The sequence below is a fragment of the Lepidochelys kempii genome, chromosome 1 (assembly GCF_965140265.1).
Source record: "Lepidochelys kempii isolate rLepKem1 chromosome 1, rLepKem1.hap2, whole genome shotgun sequence".
Lineage (NCBI taxonomy): Eukaryota > Metazoa > Chordata > Testudines > Cheloniidae > Lepidochelys > Lepidochelys kempii.
This window is the reverse complement of record NC_133256.1, coordinates 59,681,571-59,702,845: the sequence shown is the minus strand read 5'-3', so window position 1 is coordinate 59,702,845 and position 21,275 is coordinate 59,681,571. Positions and strand designations below refer to the sequence as shown.

The window sequence follows — 21,275 nt, the reverse complement described above, 5'->3', positions numbered from 1 at the left end:
AAAGCTTTTTGCCCGCTGGCAGGGTCCGTATGAGGTCCTCCGCCGGGCCGGCCACCTACGAGATTTGGCAACCTGGTCGCCGTAAGGAAAAACAGATTTATCATGTAAACCTCTTAAAACCCTGGCAGGACCGGGAAGGGCTCCTAGTTGCCCCATATCCCCCCAAACCGGAACTGGGGCCCCAACCACCCGAGGAGTCGGATAATGGTGAGCCACAGCTAGCAGAGACACTCACAGTCAAGCAGCAAGAACAGGCACTCTGCTTAGTAAGGGCATTCCCCAAGACGTTCACCACGAAACCCGGGCGGACTTACGCTCACCTACCACGTGATCCAGATGGAACCCGGGGTGGTGGTCCGAGAGACAACCCGGCCATTGCCTAGGCGAATGCGGGAGGCCGTAGAGGAGGAAGTCCAGGCGATGTTGGATCTGGGTTTTATTGAGTGCTCCCAGAGCGAGTGGGGGAGCCCCGTCGTCCTCGTACCAAAGCCAGATGGGAGCCAGCGGTTTTGCATTGACTTCCGGAGGGTAAACGCCATCTCAAAATTTGATGCCTATCCGATGCCCCGCATCGATGAGCTCCTCGACCAGCTCAGGGAGGCCTGTTATATCACCACTTTAGATCTCACCAAAGGGTACTGGCAGATCCCCTTGGATCCTAGGTCCAAGGAGAAGACCGCGTTTGCCACCCCTTCAGGTTATGCCATTTCACCCGGATGCCTTTCGGCCTACATGGGGCCCCAGCAACCTTCCAGCGTTTGATGGACCGGGTATTGCAACCACACATGAAGTACGCTGCGGCCTACCTGGACGATGTGGTCATCTATGGCAATAACTGGGAGGAACATCTTAACCAAGTAGCGGCAGTCCTCCGGGACCTCCGCGCAGCTGGGCTTACGGCCAATCCAAAAGAATGCCGAATCGGGCGGGAGGAAACCACTTACCTGGGGTACACCTTGGGCTGGGGATAGGTCCTCCCCCTCATTGAGAAAGTCCAAGCACTCCAGGAATGTCCGGTGCCGACCACGAAGAGGCAAGTGCGTCAATTCTTGGGCTTAGCTGGTTATTACCGGCGGTTTGTACCCCACTTCGCAAGCATTACGGCCCCACTAATGGAGCTCTTGACCAAGGACAGTCCCCGCCGGGTACTTTGGTCCAATGAGTGCGAGACGGCCTTTCGAACTATCAAAGAACGGCTGTGTAGCGATCCAATACTCTTCAGCCCTGACTTTCATCGTGACTTTATTGTTCAGACTGATGCCTCAGGCGTAGGGCTTGGGGCGGTCCTCTCGCAGGAGGTGGATGGGGAGGAACACCCGATTGTTTACCTAAGTCGGAAGCTGTTCCCCAGAGAACGGAACTACTCCGTCATGGAGAAAGAGGCCCTAGCAGTTAAGTGGGCAGTCGATGCTCTCTGCTACTACATCCTCGGGACCCCCTTTATACTGGTTACGGACCATGCACCCCTGAAGTGGCTTAATAAGATGAAGGATAATAATGCCAGGCTGATGCGGTGGTATCTCGCTCTGCAGCCCTATGCCTTCACGATTCACCATCGGGCGGGACGAGACAACGCCAATGCGGATTTCCTATCCCGCCTCAGAAAGGTGAGGATACCAGCTCCGAAGATCGGGAGCTGGATTTGAGGGGTGGGATATGTAGGGAGCCAGGGTGGCTCCCCTCCAAACCAGAGGGTAAAGAGCCACCGTCTCAGCCTGAGTGGGCAGGGCCAGACCAAGCTTACGCCAATCCCCGGAAGGGGAGGGGTGGGACAGGAAGTACAAAGGGCGGGGCCCTTTGCCCAGTGAGGCGAGCACCAGGGAGGGAGACAGACACAGGCTGCTCCCTCGCGATCCTGCTGCTGACCCAGGGGAGGCCCTGGGCAAGGAGGAACCTGACGGGGAGGAAGGCCTGTGGCGACCAGGACTGCCAGCCGCTGAGTACTCGGAGGACCTGGAGGGGCCTGGCTGTAGCCCGGACCAGCATGAGTCCGACCCAGAGGGGGAGCTGGAGCTGGAGGTGCCAGAAGCGGAATACCCGGACGAGCTGGAGGGACCGGAGAGACCTGCTTGAGAGAACGGGTAGGAAGTAGCCCAGGGGCAGAACTGCACCGTGGGATGGGTGTGTTTGGTCAGCGGGCGCGGATGGCCCCGCTGACCCAGCGGAAGGACCTTCGCCTCCCACCACTGACTGGACCCTGGGCTGGAACGCAGTGGAGTTGGGTGGGCCTGAGTTCCCCTAACGCGGCCAGCCTGCCTGAGGGGCGCGCCGCAGACTCCGGCCGGGACACCTTCCCCGCTAATTCCCCAGCGCCTGAAAGGTGTAACTAAAGCCTGCCAGTGGGACCATAGCTCTCCATCGCCCCCTAGGGGCTCGGAGGACCGACTGAAACGTGTCACAGGTGGGAAGGAGCGAAAAGCACCATCAGGAGCCTTTATTAAAGTGGGGGCATCGGCAGGGAGGGGATGAAACAGAAACTCCCACATAGGAGAGGTCCAGAGGTTAGGGATGCCTCCCCCTCCAGTGATGCCTGATATGGGGCAGGACGCAAAAGGTGCTAGCATTCTGAAAACCTGTTTGGATAAGCACTGCAACATTCCGTTTCATCATGTATCAAAGCCTTTTAGTCATGGAATTTTCCAAGAATACTCATAATATGTATTTCCACTACTTCTGCGTTTCAACTGTGCCAGAAATTTCATTCCAAAATCTTGGTAGCATCTACAGACACCAACAGAATTCAGGACCCATGTTCCCAGGCACCGATGAAGTCACAGTGACAGTCCTTGCCCTCAGGCGTTAACAGTGTAAATAGACAATATGTAAAAAGGGTGGGAGAAAGGAAGCATTTTAGGAGGAATTTCTGTACCTCAATTTCTTGTGTATAAAATCAGGATAACACTTCCCTACCTCACAGTAGTCTTACGAAAGGTAAATTAGTGTGAGCAAAGTGCTTTGAGCTCTGGATGCCATTTAAGGATATTGCATTATGAAATTATACATACCTTTGACTCTCACTGCATTATTCTAGTAACAAAGAGGAGAACTTGGTGATTGATTTTCGTACATCAGATTGAATGAGTGAATTCTCTTTCTTTCCTAGTTAGTGTGTTACAGTCGATTCAAAAGCATTTCCCTCTTTGTATTCTTTGCTACAAGTATGAAGCTTATTTTTCTATTTATCACCACTGAACTGCATTTGGCTGAGCTATTTACAGAGCTGAAAAAGATGAATCTAAGTGGTGAACTCAAACTGGGTCAAACAAATGTCTCTTTGGCCTCGTGGCTTAGCTTGTGTTAATGGTCTTGGCCTTTAAGTTAGTTTAACGCAGCCAGACTGAAAAACTACAGTCTCCCATAAATACTTGCAATAAAAAGCGCTCACTGTTTGTGTTAGAGGGACATGGGTGGGTAGCAACTCTCTACATTTACACTTTCCTAGACAACCTGCTTTTGTTTTTCTCCATTTATCTTTAATGTTTCAGCTAGCCACATCAGAGCAGTGAGGAAGAGATAACAAGGAGTCCTTGTGGCACCTTAGAGACTAACAAATTTATTTGGGCATAAGCTTTCATGGGCTAAAACCCACTTCCTCAGATGCATGGAGTGAAAAATACAGTAAGCAGAATATATATTCTAGCACATGAAGAGATGTTAGTCAACTATGGAATTTCTTGGAGGGGTATATAAGGTAGGTTATTATAATTGCAAAGAACACACAAGTGACAAGAGGTGTTAATATGGAAGTGACTTCTTTACTGCCTGCATTAAGCTTCTGAGCCTGTCCAGTGCAAAACTAGAAGTTTCCAGAAGCCTGAGCAGACTCAAGTTTGATGGGAAAGAGTGAGAAACTCACAACTGTGTGGATATACCTCTTGGCCTAACTGCGGAGTCTTTGCTAAACATTTCAGGGCATATCTACATCAGTTTTAAAGCACCACTGTACATTGTAGGCCCCCTTCTACTGGATTTTGTCTGTTTTTCTTTATGGTCAAAATGACAAGGTTGCCAAAAAATTAGACCAACCAAGTACCATATACCCAGCTTGACAGCATCTCTAAGGGTATGGCTACAAAATCAGGTCTGTGGGACCTACACTTGTGGACTCTGTTTCTGAGCCCCTGCTTCAGTGTACATACTACATTGTAAACCTGGACCTGGGTCTCACAGCTGTGCTAATACATTCATATTGGACGATGCAGACCTTCTGACTCGGAACTGTGGCTTGAGTGCCATCCACACTGGAAAGTGATGGAGTTTGGACCAGAGTTTCAGTGGGACTCGAGCTTTGACTTGGGTTCTGACTGCTTGCTGACCCGAGTCACAAAGGTGTATGTATATGGTAGTAGGGGTTGAGCTCCAACATGACTCTCAACCCAGATTGACAATGCAGTACAGATGTACCCTAGGTCTGTACTCAGTTTGCACAAATGAAGAGACTGAAGCAACCCCGCTGTTTGTGGAGCTCTGGCCCAGAGACTACAGAACCAAGGTTGCTCATGTCAAGATGGAGCATAGAATGCTAAGCCCTGTAGTATGCAGAGTTCTCTATGACTCAAAAGCTTGTCTCTCTCACCAAGAGAAGTTGGTCCAATAAAAGATATTACCTCACCCACCTTGTCTGCTACATCCTTGCAGTGAGATGACTCTCCCTGTTAATAATTAAGGCAGCAATAGGCCACATTGCCAAAGTAGAGTCATGCAATCTCTACAAACAGTGAAGATGCACACTGAAGTAGTACAAAAGCCCACACCACTGATGGCTGACCGTTTCAAATAAAAAGTAGACCCAGCGGGTCGGGGGAGGAGTGAGTCATTTAAACAGCATGCATCCGATGAAGTGAGCTGTAGCTCACAAAAGCTTATGCTCAAATAAATTGGTTAGTCTCTAAGGTGCCACAAGTACTCCTTTTCTTTTTTCATTTAAACAGATGACACACTAGCTTAAGACTCTAGTTTTTAACACAGAAAGCAACTGCTACTTAGGATTTCCTTTTTAAAACTAATGCTTAAGTATATTTCCTTACTGAAGTCCCAACTGAATATACTAATCCCGTGTTGGGAACAGTCTGTAGTTCATCTATATGCTAATTTTGAAAAAGACAATGATTCAAATGTTTAAAATAGAATGAGAGAGACAACTTTATATTACCAATTTTCTAATGATGTGTCACATTGCATCAGGCTTTATTAAAAGGTTTACATTTTGGGTTTCCCTGTGGGGTTTTACACATCAGAATTGCAATGATCTTTGTGTACAGCCAAATTTTAATTGCCCTTCTAAGTCACAGCCACCATCCAACTTACTGACAGAGACTGGATTTGACTTCCTTCAAAGGCTATTAGCATGGCCTTAATTCCTCAGAAAGGGGTTCCATTTATTGAAGCGCCTACATGATCTTCACTTGAAGGCCTTGCAAACAAACGCCCCCAAGAGATCAGGAAGTAGTAGTATCTGCATGGTGAACCCAGGTACAAAGATTAAATAACTTGCCCATAGTCAAATAGGAAACCTGTAGCAAAGTCAGGATTTGAACCCAGATCTTCTAAATCCCAGTCTAGTGCCTTAAGCACAAGACCATTCTTTCTCAATTGCAACAAGGGAAACCCACAATTGAAAGTGTATATTTAGCCTATCAGTCCAGAGTCAAACAATGCAACCCAAGGCTTTTACCTGGCAAGGCTGAGAATTAACACTAGGCTATGGGCTCAGCATTACTCCTAGGGGAATTCTGCACCACTGCGTGTGTGCATAATTAATGAGCTGTGCATATTTTTAATTTTTTGCACAGAAAAAAGCTTCTGCTGAAAAGTTGCTGCAGTTCTGCTTTTTGCCCACCAGAGGGCGCTGTGGTGATAGAGAAGAAAAAGAGCCTGCCTTCTTCACAGCACCTGTCAGGCCAGGTCAGGACACAGGGGATATGGGGAAACAGAAAGCGTGGGGTGTTGTCAGACAGGGGCTCATAAGGGCTAATAGGGGAGAACAGACTGGGGTGGGGGCTGAATGGGAGTGGAGGCACAGGGCTACAGGGGGAGGGAGGTGCAGGGCCACATAGTGATGGAGGAGTGGGTGCAGATGGTGGCTGGGTGGGGGCACAGACACATGGGGACAGGAGGAGTGGTCCAGGGCCACATGTGGATGGGAGGAGTGGGTGTCTGAGTGGGGGTGGAGAGGCTAGGGGTTAGCTAGGGTCTGCCTGGGGAAAGCTCCCTAACAGTCCCTCCCCACCCCCTCCTTGCCCCCCAAAAAACATGTGCCATACTTTTCCCACCCGTACCCAACAACCCTCCAAGTTCACGCTAAGGCTCCTTCCCAGCAATTACTTCCCTCTCCCTCAGCTCCTCCATTACCCCTGACTTCCCGCAGCCTTTGCACTGCTTCTGAGGGATGCAGGAAATATGGTTTTATATTGTAGCTTAAATGAATTATTACTCAGAGTTCTCTATTAAGATGCCTAGTAAGGAATCTATTTGTCAAAAAACATTTTCTGAATCTTTTTTGTTGTTTCTATCGTTACCGACATACTTGCTGACAGGTATTTTGAAATAAATGACCAAAAATAATTGAAACTGGTGTGATTATATTGTGTGAGTCTGACAAATAAAATATGCAGCATTTTGCAGAAATTGAAAATAGTGTGCGCAGAATTTTTAATTTTTTGTTGCCGATTTTTAAATTTTTTGTGTGGAATTTCCCCAGGAGTAAGGCATGCAAGTGGCATAGTATAGCTCTTGTACATAAATGATCAGAGATTAATATTCTCTCTAACTTCAGAGAAGCAGCCCAGCGACTGCATGAGGGGAAATCACACATCCTCCCACAAAGGAAAGAAACCTTTTCAATCTGAATAGCACATTTAAGAATCTGTTAAATATGGGCCAATTAGTCACTGGTGTAACTATTAGAAGCAATGGAACTACCCCAGGGATGAATTTGGCCCACCACCTTTGCCTCAATCTCGCATTATAACTAGAAATTTAAAATAAAGCCCCTTGCCCTTAAAGCTGATAGAGGTGCTTAGCCTGCTCCCGTCTTCCATACACCAAATCACACCATAATGAAATGCCAAGTTTCTACTTTAATTGGTCCCATAAATATCAGGTACTTACACCTTTATGGCACCATTATATTTATTCAATTCTATGCAAAAAACAAAGATTTTTTTTTAAACTGGGTTTATACTTTCTTCTTCTTCAAAAAGCCTGAAATGTTGCTGCTCCATCCCCATCCCCTCTAAGTTAAGGTATTTTTTTACTTTAGAAAGAAACAGAAGTGTCAATTCTGGTCTTCCATGACTTTGCTAGCCAATGCCAAGGCTGTCTCAGGCATGGATTAGGAGATCTCACACCTTAACTAAATGGGTAAACAGTACTACAAAAATCTTACAGACATGGCGTCTCCCAGAAATGTGAATTAGCAACTGAAGTTAAATAGGTGCCAGCAAAAACAAGGGGTGAAAAAAAGGATTTTTTTTTTAAACCCTAAGATTTACTCTGCCTTCACAATATAAGGCAGGCAAATTTCAGGAGCTGTTTTGAGTAGATCTAGAGAGAAAATAACTACCTAGTGTTTAAAATAAAGAAAAGAAAAATTAAAATGTAGAATTAACTGGCCTTAACTGAAAAGCGAGGCATGCAGTTTGAGAGACCAAAAAGGCTCCTAAATGTGGTCCTAGCACATGTCATATTTGGAACTCAACATTAGGAAATAACCTTAACTACAGAATTGCCTTGGACAATGTACTGGCATCCTCCCTTTCACAACCTAAACATTCCCCATTTCATTTGGTCTTTTGACCACTCATGCTACCAGATCAGAGTTCATTCTGTAAGTCTTTTTAATGGGAGAGCTCATTATTTCCCCACATAAAGTTGGTGTAGGAAACAGAGTTAAAAATATACCTAATGCATGCATACAGCAAAGGGTTGTCCTCCAGTCACAATAAGTAGATTAGTACAGACAAGTAAATGCTGACATTGCTAGTTAAATACATTATGATCCTGTTCAAAACCAGGATCTTAATTTTCCTAATTCAGATAGACCAGTGGGGCACGCTTGAAAGAGGTTTCAAGAGCCTGATACATGCAAAGTGCATATTCTTTTACGAGTACAGAAAGATAAGTCCCATTATCAATGTAGAGAGAGCTATTTCTGTGAGTTCTTTTTATGACACAAGTAATATTCCCACTACCTGAGAGGAAACCCTACCTCCCCCCACTCCCTCCCACACACATCCCCCTTTTAACCTAAACTTTAGTCATAAGGAGCACATGCAACTGCAAACTAGGTTTGCATGCATAGTAACAACTATGCCACAAGGGGCCCGTTAAATTCAGAACTGACAGTTTGCCTGTGTAAATACTCAACTTGCATACAGAATCACAATTGTGCACATACCAAATAACTATATATGCATTTTCAAAGAGAGTCAGACACTTAATCTTATGGAGTGGGAGCACAGTTCCAAGAGACACTATGGCTAATGGGGCTAATTGTTAGTTGCTCATTCGACTTGTTTTATTTTTTTTTCTTTCCTGTGATCTTACATTGCTTTTCTTTTGAGTCTTTGGTCTCCCTTGTCAGTGAGGAGCCCTAAGTTTAGACCCTTACAAATTAATCAGTCTCAACAGGAACAGTTTTTCCTGATGAAATCTATAGTGTAAAACTTTTTTTTTTAAAAAAAACCCCTAGTACTGTGCTTTGGAACATCTTAGATCTTTCAGCGTGTCACATTCTCCTGGATGTTAGTTTTGTTTTACTGTGCTGGTATGTGTTTTAAATGACAGGAACCTATACAGACAGACCTGGTAAAAGTTTATATAGCATGTACAATAGAGAAGAGATGGAAAAATTGTATTCTGCCAAGAACCACCACATCTTATCAGTTACAGACAGGAGGCTCTGCCTGAAGAATCTATTTAGGAACAGTCACAGGAACAGCAGATGGGAAGGGACAAATCACCCAAGCAAAGAAAGCAGGGAAGTGAGGGGAATATTTACAAGTTATTAAATGTTTCTAGATTATATCAATACAGGAATATTGAAGACTGATACCACTCTGCTTCACTAGCCCCAGTGCCCTTCCAAGGAAAAATGCTGAATACCTAAGTACTTTTCATCCATCTCTCTCAAAATTACAAGGGTAGTTAAGCATTCCTCTTGGTTTACACAGATAGGGAAACTGCGGCAGCAAGGTTAAATCAATAGCCCAAGGTGATACAAAGTCAAAGAGCTGGTAATGAACCTGGCTCTTTGACTCAGAGTTTGGATCCCACTGCCTTCTCTTTCAAACACATGTAGATATGGAATTTTAAACATTTAGCTTCTTTCTATAATCTTTTCTTTAGTGTTCTCCTCTCTTCGGCTCTCCAAGATCAGCTTCCGCACCTGGCCTCAGCTTTGCTTGGGTACTGATGAAGTCCTAGGACATTCTCCATCCTTCCCTCATGCCATTTAAAATGTTCCAAGAGGAACTGGAACTTGCAGAGAACTACAAAACATTCTTCTACCTTAACCAATAGCCATCTTTAAAAATAAATGGTAGACATATTTCAGCCGATGGTAGCCAATGTAGCCCGCTTAGATATTGGTATTAGTTTTGTGTGTGTAAAACCCAATGAAGGCTGGACTTCTACATGTGTAACAGGATGAATCACCAACATATTCTACACTAGTTCTAAAAAAATATTAGTGAGGTTACAAGACCTGCATTTTTGTCCATAAAAGACTTTATAACTGTAAGTTCAATGGACTGCTTGTGGATAATGGGGTTTAAATGATGAACAGAGGTGAGCATTGCTGTGGATAGGCAACGTGGGGGTGATGAGAAGGTCTTGATATATATCTTTCTAGGTAGGGTCAGCAGATCCCTGTTTTTAGCTCCAATTCTCTGAATTGTGTCATAGTATTCTGGTTTGTGAGGGGGTCTCCATGGGCCACGCCAGGCCACCCTCATTGGCCAAGTGCGGGTTTAGTACACCCCGTCATTCAGTTCTCAGGATTCCTTGCTAATTCAGGAAGTTGCAGCCAGGTGGGCTCCGGTTCCCGGGAAGGGCCGCGTAAACAAACAGTCTATGGTCCCTGAGCTTCCAGGGCTGGGACCAAGAGCAAACAGCAGTCATGCCTACTGGCCTGCGGTAGGGGAATCCAGCCCCTCCAGCTCCACCAGGTTCCAACTCAGGGTCCTAGGAAGCCGGGGACTTCCTCACTAAGGGTTTAGGCATCAGCTTCTACTACCTCCCCTGGTTCACTTCCTACCACAAATGGCATCCCAGGCATCTCCTCAGCTGGTGGTGGCCTGGCGTCCCCGTCAGTTTCTGCCATCGGCGAGTCATCTGCACTGTAGTCTGGGTTCACAGGCTCTGCTGCTTGGAGCATCCTCAACATCTCTGGAGGAGTCTACAGTACACATCCTTCCTCCTCCGCAGCCAGCCCTAACTGAGCTGGGCTGCCTCTTTTTATTTTGTTCTTCCACCTGGAGCACGTGCAGCAGGGGAAAGCGGGCACGGCCCCCTGGGCTAGGGTGACCAGACAGCAAGTGTGAAAAATTGGGATGGGGGTGGGGGGTAATTGGAGCCTATATAAGAAAAAGACCCAAAAATCGGGACTATCACTATAAAATCGGGACATTTAGTCACCCTATCCTGGGCCCACGATTGGTCCATCCCCGTTGGCCGAGTGCAGGGTTCTGCCCTGTTTTTTTATCCTATTTTTTAATTCTGAAGTCTGCAACTTTAGAACAGCTACAACACAAGTACAGACCAGCTGCAAGAACCTTCACGTAAACACAAAATCACAAGGAGATGCTTACAATTCAGTAATACAAGGCCACAAAGTTCATTTCTTTATTCCCTTCACAGACAGAAGCTATCCCATAAATGAGAAGCATTGTTCAAACAAAACAGAGTTGTCTGTTAAGTCACATCACCATTCACAAACTTGACTAAGGTTTAGACAGCTGTAAAAACAGACTTCAGTTTTTCTGGATTAATAAGTGAAACATGGAATTTTAAAAGGAGGGTAATGAATTTAATTCAGACATCTTCTGTAGCTAAGTTACCAAAGCTGGAAGGGGGAGGGGGCAGTAAAATGTTGAGTACTTTTATCCAGTGCAAGTCAAAGGCTGAAAGTACCATTTTTCAAACCATAATGCCATAATCCAACCAAAAATCAATAATGAAACAATTAAAGGCCATGCATAGCATAATAAAGAAATCAACCACTGCACATTCAAAATGCAACTGGTTATTTCTTACACAGCCACAGACAGGCATCTTCATGCAAGTGGGAGGAAAAAATCCATTATCATACTCGGATACAAAAAGAAAAGGCAAAACTGCAGAAACAAAACTACAGCTGCTTGACATAAGCAAGACAGGAAATTACAGCATTAACATTCCAATGTGAAGGCTAGATGAAAGGTATTAGGAAAGCTAATTCTGGAATGTCAGGTGAAACTCCCTATTGACCTACAAAAGGAACCAAAGTGAAAAAGTGGGGTTTTCTGTATACGGACCACAGCTGCTACTCCTGGTTTAATGCAGCCTACCCATCTCCCCTTAGATTAAGCAGAAGCAGTTCATTCCTGGAGCACAAAGGGCAGTTTTAAATATATGCAGTACAAACACCACAAAAGCAAAATGTATTATTGATTTAAGACAGGTAGTCTTTCTATGTTAAATGTTTTTCCCAGAAAGGTACCTAACCACACAACGGGAGGGTGGGAGGAAGAGAAGGACTTCTAATGGGGCTACATCTACTTTTTGTAGAATTTTAATGATCTTCAGTCAGGGAACAGAGGTACAAGCAATTCATAGCAGAGCCTTCCTCACACAGGACCTCCCTCTGCAAAGGGAGATTTGCCACAAGCTTCAACAGGAACAAGAGCAAGACCTTAAGGGGCGGTGGATTAGTTACCCCCCTCCTACCCCCAAAAGTGCAATTCTGTAGTAATCCTAACTTGCTCATTTTTTGTTTACTACACTGATGCTGTTGGATCATATTAAAGAAGTTCTGTATTAAAATCACAAATGAGTTTAAATTCCAGAGTATTACTAATTAAGAGGTCTCTTGGTTTTTGGTCTCTTGTTTTTACTGTTTCTCTCCCTCTCTGTGTGAAACATGCAAGCTGCTAATTGTGTTAGTACATCCTAAGACAGAGTCCAATCTCAAAGCAGTACTTTGTAACAACAACTACTCACACAGAGAGAGACTCAAAGCAATACTTTGTAACAGAAACAGCACACAGAGACTCCCTGCCCTTTTGTTGTATTTATCTCGCTTTGTTAACAACTGTGATTAAAATACACATAGAAGATGTATGTGGATGGATGCTTGATGTGGATAATAACTGAATGATCAGGGAGGTACCAGCCTAAGAATCCAGTGTCCATCGGCTGAAGGAGGGGTCAAGTGGAAACAACCAGAGGACCCCCCCAGAGGGCAGACTGGAATCCACCCAACAGCCTCAAGGATGGGAGAACCGAAACACACAGAGCCGTCAGAAATGTGCCATCTGCTGATTGATTCAGCAACAGCATGATGAAGCAATTCCCATAGACTTGCATAGGAAGAAATTCCTATAAAAATGGACTCTAGAAAGTGAGAACTTTGGGGTCTGATTCTGCAAACCAACTTCCAGGAGCGTCAGATGTGCATCTGACAAGGCCCTGCTCCCTCCTCGTGTCCAGGCCACCTGACCAGTGGCTTGGCACGAGCAACTCTAAGGCTGGTAACTATGATGATAACCTTGCAGAACTTGTGTGTGTGAATAAATATGAAATTGAATGGAATGTTATAGCTATAACTAACTGCTTACTATGATTCTTTCTGTATTCACAATAAGATACTGCTGGTTTTTATTTTATTGGTATAACAATGCAACTGCTGATTTGACACCCCTCCCCACACACATACCAGTCTGAATACAAGTGTATCCAGAAACCAAATTCTGTAAAGTTCCAATCTCCTTAGCTAAATTTTCGCTGTTTTTCACTGCAGTAAACTGTGTAAGAGCCACACTCAAGGTAATAAAATGAAGTGATGGTATGTGGGACCACCATGGGAAGGATGAGTCATCTGGATTGCAAGTACAAATATAACAAGTTTATGATTGCTGTATTTAATAATCTATTACATATAGACATTCCTAGGACTCACCACCCTCTTACATGGGTGCCAATATTTATATAATTCCATAAATGTACACAGTATGTTACATAGTATACAGTGTAGCTATATATAGTAGAGCAGTAAAGATGGAATTTTTCAGCTATTCCCAGCCTCCTGTACTCCATGAACAAGATTTATTTCCACAAAACTGACAAGTGTTTTAAAAACTGAACAAGAGAACTTAATACATACAGCTATTGGATAATACAAAAAAAACCTACAGTCCGTAGCATTCTGCAGGTTAGATGGAGGGGTGCACTTGTACCAGAATGAGTAAAGCAAAGAAAGATCAATGCATTTCCTGAGAAGGCAATTTAATTTAGAAACTGAGCCTACAATATGTAAGAATTGTGGCTAAAATACAGAATGTGGGGAACTATTTTTAAGCAGATGAATGGACTAAGTCACTGTCATATCATATTTCCACTAGGAGCGAGACAAACTGACAGGTGAACTTCACAAGAAGGCACCTGACAAATGTACACACAATTTAACAAAAGGTGGCAAACTTATTTTTAAATCCTCAACTAATGCAACTTTAAAGCTCATAAAAGCTTGTATGAGATTTATAACTTCAGGCACCACAGAGAGGAATGAACATTTTGTATGAGTGACATTAATAGCACAATTCCAAGGAAATCCACGGGATGTGTCACTGGCATTTTAAAAATGAATCAGAAAACAACAGGTTATAGAATGCCAGATAATAGTCTTAATTTTATATTAACTAGGGGAGATAAAGAGAAACTCATCCTAGGAAGCCTCCTTTACTCCAAAATTATAATTTAAATACAGAGTAAAATATAGCCCTCATTCCTACAAGCAATAAGGATGACCAGCTACAGCAGTTAAGGCTTGAGGTGAAGCTATGTCTAAAGTTACAGGCAGATATTAATGGATGGATAAAAGGTAGCAGTAGCTATTGGTTTGTCACTTAAAGAATGATTTCAAGCAATTTTCTACTCTCTACTTAACTTCCCATCTAAAGCTGCCACCACCTTAACTGTGCTTCCATTTGCTCTGCTCAACTGATTTATTGTACTAGTGGTAGATTTCAGTGTGAAAGTGTTAGAGCCAAACCAACTGTTTTGTAAATTTTATATTTTAAACCAACAACAGCTGAGAGATGTATTAAAAATTTATTTCAAAACATTCAGGGCCTCCGGTGACAACTGGTTGTCTGAGCATATTTGAGAGCACTATTATCAACAGCATAATTTTGCTCGGATTATGGTTTTAAAACACTGGCATATTCTGTAATGAAGAGTCCTCAAGTCAAACCCAGGGGGCAAACAAAGATTGCTACTGAAGAAAGTTGTAACTATGCTCCACTACTGAACTTTTCAAGAAGAAGGCAAAGAGCCACCTGAAATGGATGCAGTTTCCACAAGGAAAGGGTCACTTCTGGCAGAGTGTTCAGAAAAGTGGTTTTAATGGTTCTTAAAATACAAAAGATAGGATTTTTGTTTTCTATTCTACTGTCTTTCAAAAAATATTTCAGTGAAGTACAAAAGTTGAGCCTTTGGTCCACCCTCCATGACACAGGCATACTGTAACAAACGTCAGTTTTCTTCACATCGACTTGCTGGGGTTTCCCATGTCTCCTCATCTATATAGTGAATCATCTGTGATGCCTGACTGATAGCTGCTTTTTCACTTTGAGCTATAAATAATGCATCTTGTTCTCCATCTGCTAATTGACGGTCAGAGCTATAAGAAACATTAGATCCATCAGGTCTGTCCGTCAAAAACTCCGCTGCAGCTCTAGAAGCCTGTCCACTGTCAGGTTCAGCGACTGGTTCTGTCTTTAAGTGAAGTCCAAACATGTCATTTCGGGTGATGTATCGAACACACTGCAGAATCACATTCCTTTCGTGTCTTATGTCCTGGGCTAATAACTGGAATGAAAAAGAGAAAGTGACGCAGGCTTCTGTCTCCCGAGTCAGTAACAGATGCAAACTAAACAGGTATGGTGGCATAGTTAGTTAATTTAGATGTGTTTACAAATGTATATAAAAGGTTTGCAAGCAAGACCTGGAAGCAAAGAGGCAGGAGAAACTATCCTGTTAGGTTGAATTCAGGACTTGGAGCCAATCTCAGAGTTACCGCTGATTTACTGTGGGACATTGGCAAAGTCAGAGACTTATCTGTAAAATGGGATTGCTTTCCAGAGATACTGCAAGGCTTGTAACAGTGATACAGTGTTTTGGAAGTTTTAATCAGTATGCAAACCTTATGACCCTGATTCAGTAAGGCACCTTTTTTCCCACCGACTTCAAATTGGATAACTCACATGCTTTAGCACTTTGCTGAATCACAGGGCTAGAGTTTTATCACTGCATTAGAGCTGGCTGAATTTGACAAAATCCTTTTGAATAAGCTGTCATTCCCAGTTTACCTACCTGGCAGAAAAATTAGTTAATACATCCAAATGCCATGTATTTTCTTTTCCCCCATGAAAAAATTAACAACATTTCTTCACTAGACTGCTGAAGGCATTATTTTCTTTGAACTCCTACTGATGCTTATAGAAAGTTAAACGAGTATTTATACAACAGTTGGAAGACTGTAGGACATTTTTAGGGGTTGTGAACACTAGAAGTAAATGGACTGCTGAGTAAGATGTGAGTATAAAGTAGGGGGTTAAATCTGTGACTATCTGATCATTTACAAGAGAACTACTGTAAAAAGTTGCACTCAGCTGAACTTGGCATGTAAGATCTGATGGGAAGCAATTTTGTGCTATAAATTTATTTCCAACAAAGAGGTCTATTTAGCCAGTTAACGGGTGTTTGCTATCCAGGATAGCTTTTTAAAAGACTTGCAGGCAGTTAGTCCATAAAATGAACTAGTTACACTTTTTGATATTTACCTATACATAACATTTTTGGTATGATTGAAGGCAGTTCAGCTAGTGGAGCTGATTGTAATCATTACACGCACACAGACACACACACACAGGGTGAGGACAATGTCATAACATTCTTGTTGCTGTAGTTGGGGTAACTGCAGAATTCCCGAGTGGTGGCAGGAAGAAGCAGATGGGACACACAATCATCCTTTAATAAAGTTTGTTAACTCACCATCTGTCACATTATATTTAAACCATATGAGCAACTAGATGCACAACACCTTTTTATCCTGCTGTATATATTGACAGATCTTGGAAGAAATATAACGTATGGCTTTTTTTATTCTCAGTCAGTCTGTATGCTATAGATGTATCTAAACATACATTGTCATATGTGGGACTATGATAAACATCCTCGGAGTACTGAAGCCGATTTACTAAATGCCAACAGAAAGCTCTGCAGCACCACTACAAGATCTGCTTTTAAAAAACCACATCATTTCACACACAGCACATTCTTTCAATAAGCAAATCCCTTGGGAGGGAGGGGGTGGACAGGTTTTCTAGAGACTTTCTGACTTGGTTTCTCAGAATTTTCACGCCACAGACCACTTCCTACAGTGGCAATCCTCTTCTGGATACCTCCCATCACAAACACCCACTCCAATCTACATTTTTCTTGCTACAACCACGGTGATTAATGTATGAACAAGTAATGTTAGGACAATATGAAAGTGAGAAGACAAAAATAAATATGCTTTACAATTAAACATCTGTTCCATCCAGCTAAGATCCTCAGCCCACATATTATATCTATGCAGTTTATTCCTTCTCTATGGCTACAGAACTTGACATTAGTAGCCAGTCCTTTTTTAGGCACAGTTCTTGCTGTTCTGATCCCCAAGGCGCTTTATAGATTGGTTCCATCCTCAGCATTGCCACACCTCCAATTTCAGTATTGCTTGAAAGGAACCAGGGTTGTTTTTTTTCCCAACCTTCCTCTGTAGCATGGGGCAATGATCGCCTGTTATGTCCAGATGATCCTATCTCACCTAATCAATTCCCTGCCATTGCAGAGAGGCCTTGGGTTTTAGTGGCACCTCAGTCTCTCCTATTTTTCTCTGCCTCTGGCACACAACAATTTAGTACCTGTAATACACGTGAGGACAGACTAGATGATTGAATGGTCCCTCCTGGTCTTAAACTCTATGAAATGACAAAAAGAAAAAGGAGTACTTGTGGCACCTTAGAGACTAACCAATTTATGTGAGCATAAGCTTTCATGAGCTACAGCTCACTTCATCGGATGCATATGACTTTATGCATCCCATGAAGTGAGCTGTAGCTCACGAAAGCTCATGCTCAAATAAATTGGTTAGTCTCTAAGGTGCCACAAGTACTCCTTTTCTTTTTGCGAATACAGACTAACACGGCTGATACTCTGAAACCTATGAAATGACAGTTTGATCACAGCTGAATCTGCCAGAGAAATGTAAAGAGCAACTGTGCTGGATGAAAGATTCATTTATTTATTTTATTGCTTAAGTTTAGCTGATCAGAATAGCCTCTGCATACCCCCGACTCATCCTCAGCTAGAAAGAAAAGTCATAACATGAAGACTGACTGCTTTGGTCAAGGGGGCTTCACCTAAATCTTCAGAAGACCAGTGATATATCACTGAATCACTGTTTGTGAATCACTGAAAATTATATTTCTACATAGAAGAGGTCTGTGTATGCAGGAGGGAATCATAGAATCATAGGACTGGAAGGGACCTTGAGAGGTCATCTAGTCCAGTTCCCTGCACTCACAGCAGGACTAGGTATTATCTAGACCATCCCTGACAGGTGTTTGTCTAACCTGCTCTTAAAAATCTCCATTGATGGAGATTCCACAACCTTCCTAGGCAATTTATTCCAGTGCTTAACCACCCTAACAGTTAGGAAGGTTTTCCTAATGTCCAAATGGGGAAGAAGGAGAGAAGAGGGTTGGATAGGATGCCTGATGTTCCCTGACAACCATTCTAGCTGATTAGAGATGTGTGTTGATGGGGCACAAGGCCACCATCCAGCCTGTCCCACCCAGAAGCCTGGTGATCACCACCTCACTCAATGTAGGGCCTCACTTCAAGAGGGGTAGAGGGAGGGGAGAAGAATGGGATCAGAATAACGACTGGACCACATAAAAGCAAACAGGATTCATAATGTGCATATTGTTTAGAGCAAAAAGAAAGTATCTTTTTTGCCCTCAGTGTAGCTTCCTAACTATGTGATTAAGTTTTCAATTCTGGCTCAACAAAGCAAGCTACAATCTGAACAGTACCACGCAGTAATCTGTTTACATATTTGTGCAACATTTTTGCTGAACTGCATGTTCATCCAGCCACTACCTTAAAAGAGCTGCTGCTAATATAGACAGATTTATACTGTAATATGACTCATGTGTAGTTAAAGTAAGACCCTTGTGTGGCAGGCAGCCATTATTTAAGAGACAGAGGTCCTTTACCATTTCCAGCAGTGTTGGACGACGTTTGGGCAGTACAGGGAGCGACTTCTTCCTCCGTCTGTCAGAACCTCTGCAGTGCCCTGTGTTTGTATTTGAGCTCGCCAACGTTGCACTTGTAAATTCTGCACGTTCCTTGCGGTTTATACTGTTTGGACTTTGAGGGATATTTGAAGCCTGAGGGATATTTCGGAGGATAGTCTGATTTTCCTTAAGAGCTTTTGCTACAATCTTGGCAGGAACTTCTAAAAAAAGAAAGAACAAAAAACTGTGAGCTCTCAAAGTCCTAAAGGTCTCAATAACGATCACAGATCTCAATACTGACAGCTCACCTATTTACTACTACTGGTACTAGCATGCCCTGTTTTAATGATCATAGAGTTCTACAGAGGAGGGAATCTTATCACCATTCCCATAAGAGAAAACAAGCACACAGAAGTTAAGTGACTTGCCCAATATCAGAGAGCCAGCAGAGAGAGTCTGGATCAAAACTCGGGTCTCTGTCTTGCAATCAATCCCATGTTCTATACATTAGAGCACACGGCTTCCATTTTATAACCCAGTTTGCAGTGAAATACATGGACAATAAGGATGGCGCCATGGTTAGGTGCTAGCCTGTGACTTGCAAGATCCAAATTCAGTTCCCTGCTCTGCCACAGACTCCCTCTATGACCTTGGGCAAGTCACTCAGTCTCTGCGTCTCAGTTCCCGGTATGTAAAATGGGTGGTCATAGCACTTACTCCCTCGCCAGGGTGAGATGAGGAAAACCACGTTAAAGTTTATGAAGTGCTCAGGTATTACTGTAACGGGGACCATGGAAGGAATGAGCTCTGCCTTAAATCAGAATGTGCACTCAATCTCCAAGCACTACAAGAATCTCTAGTGGTAGCACCCTTATGTGGAAAGTACTAGAAGCTTAGATATTAGCTCAGAGAGTGAGTGACAGCACCTTCCTGGCCCTCTTCACCAAACACAATTTTAGGGTAAGGATTTTAAGGCTGTTTTTTCCCCTCACATACGTTTCTCCAAAAGTTCTACATCCTATCCAAAAAGAGAATTTATCTCCACCTTTATCTCAGAATAAGGTGGTAGGACAGGACACGTAACATGGGGGGGAGAGGAGGGAAACAAAACAAGAAAAACAACATTGTGAACCTGCCACCCTTTGAGGAAACTCTGGAATGTAGTATAAAAAAGGAATGATCATTAATAGACAGGCTATGAACTAGATAAATCAGAGGTCTGATCTTTTAGGCAATTCTAATGTTCTCACTCGGTGAATCCTTGGTATACAAATGGTACAATGTGGCTGCTACTGCATATAAATAATAAGTGGTCTCTCCCCCAGGGAGTAACAGTTGCTCTTAGAGTAGCCTGCTGGGTTTTCCCATCCTTCCATTCATCCCATGTTACCTTTTTCATCCTCCATTTGTGTCTGTGTTCGTACGAAGTACACTGAAAGCAGACAGCGCTGCAAGCAAAACAGCAGAAAACCTTGCCCCTCAAGATACAAAACATTTGACCTTTAACACACGTATTCCCTCACTGCCTAACAAGCTACAGTGGCAGATTCAAGGCTGCTCTCAATTACTCCACCAGCAACCAAAGGTGCCAGGAACCAGGATGTTTTCCTGCTCATGAATACCCTGGAAGTAGAGCCAGTTATTGTTGTGTTTGCTTCTTTGGTTAGATCTAAGAATGTAAGTCTCTGAATATAAAAAACTGCAAATTTATATATTCATAAATGAGGACAAGACTACGGGAAGAGAGATGGCAGGAGGGGGACAGAAAGGCAGGAGAGGGCAAGGTGCCCGCACTGTATGCCACCTTCCTTCTCAGATTGATCTAAATACAGAGACAAAATGTCTTTTCTGGTAAACTTTGAATGCTTTCGCTGATCACAAGAGAGAGGGCGAAAAAAGCTTGTTAGGCCCCAACTCACCCTCTGGCTCGCTCTCGGATGTGCTGCCATAGTTGGCCACCAGTGAACTCAGGGCAGAGGTTACCTGCTTCGGAATGACAGTCACTCCCAACTTTGCATCCTCTGCAGTTGCTCCATCCTTGTCTGACTCTGCAAAGAGAGTACCAAGACCTTTCAATGCTCCTAGATGTTGACAGCCAACTTTGTCACTAGATCTTCTCCTGGAGAATATACATCTGATACTGGACAAGGTTATTCAACACCACTGCTTGATAAAATGCATGCTACTTTCTTTCCATTAACATTCAGGGGCAGGAGTTGTCTAACACTGATTTATAGCTCTGACAAAGACTGTAGCGAAAAAAACAGTTTGATTTCTCTGAACAAGGACTTGGGCTTTTGGCTCCATCTTCATATAGTGAATTTAATTACAGGCTTTGCTATTAATTGAATATAGAGAGGGAGAAACTTGTTTAGATTTCCTGGATGTAGCTGGGTGATAAATATGTGCAGAAATTAATCTTTTACAGGGGGAAGAGTTATTTACATTTAAAATTAGAATTTCCAAGGGGAAGAAATTTTGAGATTGTGAAATCACTCTAAGGGACATTCAAATCAAGCTTATAAGACTATGGCAATGAAATCTCGGAGAATTTGAATACTTAAAAATATGTATTTAGCACCATCTGTATGCATGCTGCTTTAGCGAATAAAGAGTTTATAATCCAAACTGTTCACGATAACACAGAATGCCAGGGACCTAAGATACAGGATAAATGGACCAACAACTTATGAATAGCTGCTAGTGGGCAAAAGGGAAAAAATCTAC

At 43.2% G+C, this 21,275-nt stretch overlaps 1 protein-coding gene across 1 annotated transcript in view; it reads right to left on the bottom strand.

Annotated features, from left to right (window-relative positions):
* Nucleotides 1-10,821: 10,821 nt before the first annotated feature.
* NUFIP1 (nuclear FMR1 interacting protein 1) overlaps nt 10,822-21,275 on the bottom strand; it is a 32,241-nt gene continuing 21,787 nt past the window's right edge. Inside the window, exons 8-10 of the mRNA XM_073344896.1 lie at nt 20,468-20,596; nt 18,528-18,769; nt 10,822-15,069 (exon numbers count right to left, since the gene is read on the bottom strand). Coding sequence (XP_073200997.1) covers nt 14,734-15,069; nt 18,528-18,769; nt 20,468-20,596 — 707 coding nt within the window. The 3' untranslated portion in view covers nt 10,822-14,733. The remainder of the gene's footprint in view (nt 15,070-18,527; nt 18,770-20,467; nt 20,597-21,275) is intronic.